Here is a 6,802-nt window from a genome sequence, read left to right on the forward strand (position 1 = left end):
ATTTATTTTTGTAATAATCAAATTTTTGTAAGTTATAATTAATAATAAAAAAATTATAATTAAACTATAAAGAATCTGTACAAATAAAAAATTGAATTTGTTAAAGAAAACAATCATTGAAGAGGTCGTTCCATTACCATTCTACTTTCATCCCCTTTTTTAGTAAAATTTAAGCTACAAGGAGTACAATAGTATTCATCAGGATTAACTCCTTTTTTCCAGTCACTACTTTTCTTACCACAAATACAACAAGTCTTTTCTTGAAGAGCAGCAATCCTAGCAGACCGTTCTTTTTCTAAAGCTTCATATTGAGCTTGTTGTTGTTGTTTAATTTTTGCTTCTAACTGAAGGATATGGTCAGTGCTATAATTACTAAATGCTTGTTTTTGGAATTCATTAAATATATCCATTAATCTTTTTCTAAAAGAAACTAATTCTTCATGTGTTAAATCTCGTGAGTATAAAATGGTTAATATTTCTAATGACAATGTTTTTATTTTGGTTGGAAATTGTGGATTATCTTCAGCCATGCCTCTCGATACTTACTAGATGATTTTGATTTTAGAGTGCTTTTATACGACAACTCATAAAAATTATTTCTTTTTTAACTTTTATTTCTTTTTTTAATAAAACTATTCTTTTTTATTATGTTTTAGTATTTGTATAGTTTCTTTAAATTGTGAAAAATTAATTCTTCACTTTTTTTAAAAAAGGGTTTTGTTTCATAATAAAAAAAAATTAAAAAGAAAATTTATTGATTATATTTTTTTTATCATTTTTGTTATTTCAAATAGATATTAAGAAATATTTTATTTAACATCTTAATGATAAATAATTTATGAATAATTTTAATAGTTTATTGATATAAAAGATTGAGTCTTAACTTGATAGTTAAAAAATAATATTAAAATAGAATAAAATAGTATTTATTTAATAATATTTTAATTTAAACTAATATTAGTTAATTAAAAAAGAAGTATTAATAATGCAAAAAGTACGTCCTATGAATTTTAATGAATGGCCGTTAGTTAGTATGTGGATATCTGTAAGTGATTTGTTTGAGAATATTGATATCAATAAATTTAAAAGAAATTTACCTCATGTACTTAAACAATATACTCCATTTAAGCTTTTTGCAAAATCAGAAAAGACAAATACAAATGATCAAATGGATATTAAAAAAACTCCGTTTGGTTCAAAGAATACTGATGAACAGTATTGGTGGTATAAAGCAAATGATGACTGGTTAATCCAAAATGAAGAAGAATATTTAAAAGAAGTTCCTTTTGAAGATAAAAGAGAAATTCGTTTTACAAATAAGAACCTTATGACAACATCAGGTCTTTTATATTACATTGAATGGAGTCAAAAAGGAAATAAATTTAGAATAGAACTTTTTACTTCACATTCTCTTTGTGATGGCAGAACGATATTTAATTGTTTTGATGTTATTAGAAGTGTAATCACTGAAGAGAAGTGCACTTTTGAAGATGATCCACTTCTTGATTATGATGTTACTTCATATTACTCATTAACACAAGACCAATTAAATTCTATACCAGAGGCATGGCATTTGGAAGAAGGGAGATGGTACCCAGATACTGGATTTGATGAGAATGAAAATATATGTCAAACAGTGTCATATTGTTATGACAGTGTAAATAAATTTTGTCATAAATATAAAGTTGGTATTCAGTCTATTATCAATACTTGTCAAACTCGTGCTTTTAAAAAATTTTATAATTTACCTGATAGTACTGAAATAATAATTTGGTGTCCTACTGATACTAGACATTCTTTATTTGCAAATGAACCAATTAAAAGAAGACATTTTTATGCAAATAATGGTGGTAGTTTTATTAGAACAAAAGGATATGGTGATCTATTAAAAGACATTATTGAAGGAGATAAAGCTGTAAAAGAATATACAAAAAGATATGATTGTTGTTTGAATGTGATTAATCAAGCAAAAGGATTGTTGGACCGTCTTCCTTCAGTTTTTAATAAATCTCTTATTGTATCTAATATCGGATCTATCAGAGAATTCTCTCATCCAGAATTTGCTCTTTATTACCTTTTTAATAAGAATACATACTGTATTAATATGTACTCATTCCATAATGATGAAACCATTTATTTCATGTATGCTAGACCATTAAAAATAAATTCAGAATTATTAGACTTAATGTTAAATGAACTTAATAACATCATGAAATTTATTAACTCAGTAGTTGATTAATACTTATTATTTTTATAATTATTAAATTAAACCTGGATTTATAAAGATAATTTGATGGGTAATTTCATTAAATGGGTTTTCAAAATAAAATAATTAAAAAATAATTAAAGGATTTTAAAACTTAAAAGCACTTCTTTATTAGAATAAAATTAATGCAGAATATCAAACAAACAAAATAATAACACAATTAATGAATTTATTTAGGATTTGTTTTTAAGAAAGAGTTAATTGCTTCAGCAACATTTCTTTCACTAAGAAAGTTTTTTTGTGAAGGGAGAGGAGTAGTAAAATCTTCTAATGGAACAGGAACACCATTCCAGATATATCCTTTTAGTGGGTCTATTTTCACTGAGTCTTGAATTCTTTCATAGAAATCAATAACACTTGCCATAATATTATCAATACTATTACAAATTACACCACTTAAAGTTGGAGCAGGATAAATGTTAGTTTCACAAATAAAAAATGCATACTAATATAAAGTAAATAATGAGTCATATAAATAAGTGCATATAAATATTATTTAAACAAACTTTAATTGTTTCTTTCATCTCTTGATTTTCAACTCTAACAATTAAATATATACTTTGTTTACCTTCTCGTTTATATTCAAAGACTTTAAATGGTTGAATTTTTTCTAATGAATACTCTTCAGGTGAAAGACGAATATCACCACCAGTTTGAGCAAAAAAATTAGTTTCACTGAAATAGAGAAATGCAGTTTCTTTATCAGGAAGTCCATTAGCAGGATAAAAATCAGAAGGACTTTCAAACATAGTAAATTGAGGTTCTTCTCTTTGCATTTAGTGAAATAAAAAATAAAGTTTTTTTTAAACAAAATAATTAGTCATATGGAATTAAGAAAAAATATTATTAAAAGAATAAGAATAAATAAAACCAATTCAAGTAAATTAAGACAATCATTTTGTATGACTATCAATATTCTCTCGAATATCTTTTAAGAACTTCTTCAAATTACCTGCTTTAGCAGGAATTTGTTCTAAACTATCAGTAATATATTTACTAACATCTTTATATTTAGAATCAAAAGTAATACCAGTATCAACAATACCACGAATTAAAGTATTCATAACTAAAGCAATTTTTAAAGCATATTTTTGTTCTGAATGTTCAACAATTACTTTCATCCATTCTTCAATATGTTCGTTTAACATTTCAGCAATCTCTCCATAATTTGTTTTATTATTAGCTTTCTTTAATAAGAAATAACTGAAGTCTAATGCTACAATTCTTAAATACATATTTGATGTTTTCATGGCTCCAATAACACATACTTTAATAACATCAGTTCCTTGAAGTAATTCTGATCTTTTCATATTAACAACAACAGCCTTAAATGGTAAACATCTTTTCTTATTAAATTCTCTTTCAATTTGTGAAATGAAATATTTTTTAACTTCACCTGCAAGTAAAGCATATCCTTTTTCTACATATTTAATGTAAAATCCTAATGCCCTTTGTGCAATAAGAGAAGTTTTTTGTTTAATAAGTAATTCACTAAAAATGATAAATTGTTCTTTCATATATTCGTCAGTAATTTCTTTAGTTATTGGAGCGTGTTTACTAATTCCTTCACAGATTTTACATAATCTTTCATAAATTAATGAAAATCTTGATTTATTATAAAGATTACCTGCACCTTCAATAAGAAGTGGAATAAACTCAATAAATTCTTTATTATTACACTCTGCTTTACAAAAGGATTCAAGTAAATCACAAACTCTAAATTGGAATTGGACTTGTCGTTGTTCTTTTGTTTCTTTTTTCTTTTTCTCCATTTCTTTCATCTTTTTATGAATTAAAATTTCTTCTTGTGCATCTTCATTTTCAAGTAAATCAAATACATCAATTTCTTTCTCTTCCAAATCTTCTTTTTTATTTTCTTCTTTTGCTTCTTCTTTTTTATTATCTTTTTCATCATCTTCTTCAATAACTAAATTTTCTTCACAATTAATAACAGCATCAATAACATTTTTAATACTTTTTCCAATACTCTTAAGTAATTCCTTCCATACTAAATTAACTAATCCTCTTATTTGACTTTCTGTTCTTCCTAATAATCCAATCAATACATCAATTAATACTTCTTTGGCTTCTTTATCATTTTCGTTAGTTGTTAATGAAGATAATGCTTTCATTGTATCATTTAATACTTCAAGACTCTCTTCATTTTCATTATCAATATCTAAAACAAGGAAGTATAATAATAATTGGAATACTGGTTTCTTTTCATTTTTTTTAATAACCTTTTCAAAATCTTTTGGTATTTTGTTGTCTTCTTGTTGTTTTTTAAATTCATATAATACAATAAAATTATTTAACATTTCTGCTATATAATCTTTATTATGTGTTGTCATAGACAACTGAAGATACCTTTGAGTAGCACTTTCATTTTTAATTAATTTATGAAGATATTCATGAGGATATTTATGTGCAATAGCGTACAATAAAGTTAATATCTTATCATGTGTTTCTTTATTGATATTAGGAGATAATGCAATATAAACTATCATTTCAAGTAACCAATTAATATTAGCTTTTTTATCAAAAAGAGTAATAATTAATTGAATAAATTTATCACTTTCTTCTGGTTCAAGAAGTTTAGATAAACGAGATATAGTTTTAACACCAGCTATCTGATCAAAATAAATACTTCCTCCATCTCCAATAAGATTTTTAATTATATCAAATGCATAATTGGTACTTTGTCCAATAACTGTTAATAAATGTGCTACAACTTTTTTTAATGGGTGTCTTCTAACTAATGAAATTGCAAGTAATAATTTAACAAATTTTGGTTGTAAAACAATATTAATATCTTCTTGATTAAAATCTTTGAAACAGTGACTAAGTGCCATAAAAATTGAATAACAAATACGTTCTCCTTTACTCATTGGAAGTAATACTTCTTCCATTAATTTTTTAAATTGTTTTTCTTTACGAGAATATTGAATTAAATAATGCATTAATGGTACTTGAGAAGAACCACTTGTCTCACATGCTGTTTTAAGTGCTAAATGAATAGCATTAATACCATCTTCACTAAACAATCCTTTTTCAAAACATGATGGAATAGTAAGTTTAATTTCAAGAGAACTTTGAAGACACACAAGACTAACATCTATTGGAAGAATAGACTCTTTAGTAACTTGTTTCATATGTTCATTTATAGAAGCAATAATAAGACTTTTAATATTTCCTTTTGCATTTTGAATTAATAAAATAAGTGCCTCAGTTGATACTTCACAAAGATATGATTTCTTATTAGCAAGGAAAAATAATGTTTTCATTACATATTCTACGGTCTCTGTTTCATTAACTCGTTGTGCCTTTATTAAAGCCAAACAAGTACATAATCTTCCAAAGAGTACATCTCTTAATGCTTGACGAGCATTACCAGTAGTAGTAAATGTAGATGTAGCGATATCTACAACAGAACTCTCTTGGATAGAAGGGAATGTTTGAAGAAGTAAAATTAAACATAACAAATTTCCATCACGAGCACAGTCGTGTGATGAACCTAAACTCTTAATTAATCTATTCAATGAATAAACCATAACTTCACTATGTTCACCATTTTTAATTTCACTCTCTGCTTTTTTAAGAATGGTAATAATTGATTGAGCGGCACTGATTCGAATTTGTGGATCAAGAGAAGCAAGTTCAATAAAATAATCAGATGTTGTAGACATGTCAATAATTCAATCTATTTAGATTTAAAGATAACCACTTTTTAGGGTTAGTTAAATAACACAATAATAAAATAAATGTTATAAAAAAATATTTTTATGAAAAAAAAAACAAAAAATAGAAATAATGAAGAGATGGGGTTTTAAATATGTTTTTGGAGAAGAGAGAACATGAATAGGGATTTGAACTGCTTTTTCTTAATGAGCGGTGTAAAAAGGAAGAGAGACATAAGACATGGAAAAAAGAAGATGAATGCTCTTGAAATAAATCAAACAACAATAGACTGTTTTTTTGGATCAAAAAGAAAAAAGAGAAAAAGTCGAGAGATAATAAATATTGATAATGAAAAAGAAAAAATACGTAGAACAGAAGATATATTAATTGGAAATTGGATATTAAAAAAGAAAAAAGAAGCACAAAATGGAGAAAGAATAAAAAAGAGATGTTGTGTATTATTAGAATATATTTCATTTGATTTAAAAAATATTTGTGGAGAATTAAATGTATTATGGAAAGAAACAACAATTGAAGAATTATGTCAAGAAACAAAACGTGGACAAACAAAAGATGATCCAATTGATTTAGAAGAAATACAAATTACAGTTTATGAATTTGACATTGAAACAAAACAACAATTAAAAATGTTAACAACACAATTAAAATATATAAGTCAAATATTTGTTATTAGAATGAGTGAATTATTAATAACAGATATGACATTATTAATTTCAGAATGTGAGTTATTCATTCCAATGAAAGATGGAATTGAATATATGATTTACAAACTTAATTCTTCTATTAAAAAAGATAAAATAAATTTAAATAAACCTCAAATTAAAAAAATATTCGATA

The 6,802-nt window shown here is 25.0% G+C and overlaps 5 protein-coding genes across 5 annotated transcripts in view, besides 11 other annotated features; 2 read left to right on the top strand and 3 right to left on the bottom strand.

Annotated features, from left to right (window-relative positions):
- Positions 1 to 64: a sequence feature (AT_rich).
- Positions 65 to 113: 49 nt separating this feature from the next.
- EDI_084680 (uncharacterized protein) lies at positions 114 to 530 on the bottom strand (the record flags this gene model as incomplete). The annotated part of the gene is made up of 1 exon (XM_001737913.1): positions 114 to 530. One exon carries the CDS (start codon positions 528 to 530, stop codon positions 114 to 116), a length of 417 nt encoding a protein of 138 aa, XP_001737965.1.
- A 56-nt stretch (positions 531 to 586) lies between these two features.
- Positions 587 to 649: a sequence feature (AT_rich).
- Positions 650 to 724: 75 nt separating this feature from the next.
- Positions 725 to 973: a sequence feature (AT_rich).
- A 12-nt stretch (positions 974 to 985) lies between these two features.
- On the top strand, positions 986 to 2,239 carry EDI_084690 (uncharacterized protein; the record flags this gene model as incomplete). The annotated part of the gene is made up of 1 exon (XM_001737914.1): positions 986 to 2,239. One exon carries the CDS (start codon positions 986 to 988, stop codon positions 2,237 to 2,239), a length of 1,254 nt encoding a protein of 417 aa, XP_001737966.1.
- Positions 1,726 to 1,747: a sequence feature (AT_rich).
- Positions 2,235 to 2,270: a sequence feature (AT_rich).
- A 50-nt stretch (positions 2,271 to 2,320) lies between these two features.
- Positions 2,321 to 2,348: a sequence feature (AT_rich).
- An 87-nt stretch (positions 2,349 to 2,435) lies between these two features.
- On the bottom strand, positions 2,436 to 3,042 carry EDI_084700 (uncharacterized protein; the record flags this gene model as incomplete). The annotated part of the gene is made up of 2 exons (XM_001737915.1): positions 2,436 to 2,711; positions 2,773 to 3,042. The coding sequence occupies 2 exons, from the start codon at positions 3,040 to 3,042 to the stop codon at positions 2,436 to 2,438; spliced, it is 546 nt and encodes a 181-aa protein (XP_001737967.1).
- A 6-nt stretch (positions 3,043 to 3,048) lies between these two features.
- Positions 3,049 to 3,136: a sequence feature (AT_rich).
- Positions 3,137 to 3,159: 23 nt separating this feature from the next.
- Positions 3,160 to 5,952, bottom strand: EDI_084710 (uncharacterized protein; the record flags this gene model as incomplete). The annotated part of the gene is made up of 1 exon (XM_001737916.1): positions 3,160 to 5,952. One exon carries the CDS (start codon positions 5,950 to 5,952, stop codon positions 3,160 to 3,162), a length of 2,793 nt encoding a protein of 930 aa, XP_001737968.1.
- Positions 4,127 to 4,188: a microsatellite.
- Positions 4,546 to 4,581: a sequence feature (AT_rich).
- Positions 5,953 to 6,014: 62 nt separating the features above from the next.
- Positions 6,015 to 6,078: a sequence feature (AT_rich).
- A 42-nt stretch (positions 6,079 to 6,120) lies between these two features.
- EDI_084720 (uncharacterized protein) overlaps positions 6,121 to 6,802 on the top strand; it is a gene marked incomplete at both ends in the record, with an annotated part of 1,488 nt that continues 806 nt past the window's right edge. Inside the window, one exon of the mRNA XM_001733353.1 lies at positions 6,121 to 6,802. This exon is cut by the window's right edge and continues 806 nt beyond it. Coding sequence (XP_001733405.1) covers positions 6,121 to 6,802 — 682 coding nt within the window.
- Positions 6,747 to 6,777: a sequence feature (AT_rich).

Source organism: Entamoeba dispar, genomic scaffold (genome assembly GCF_000209125.1).
Source record: "Entamoeba dispar SAW760 scf_1105229460949 genomic scaffold, whole genome shotgun sequence".
NCBI lineage: Eukaryota > Evosea > Mastigamoebida > Endamoebidae > Entamoeba > Entamoeba dispar.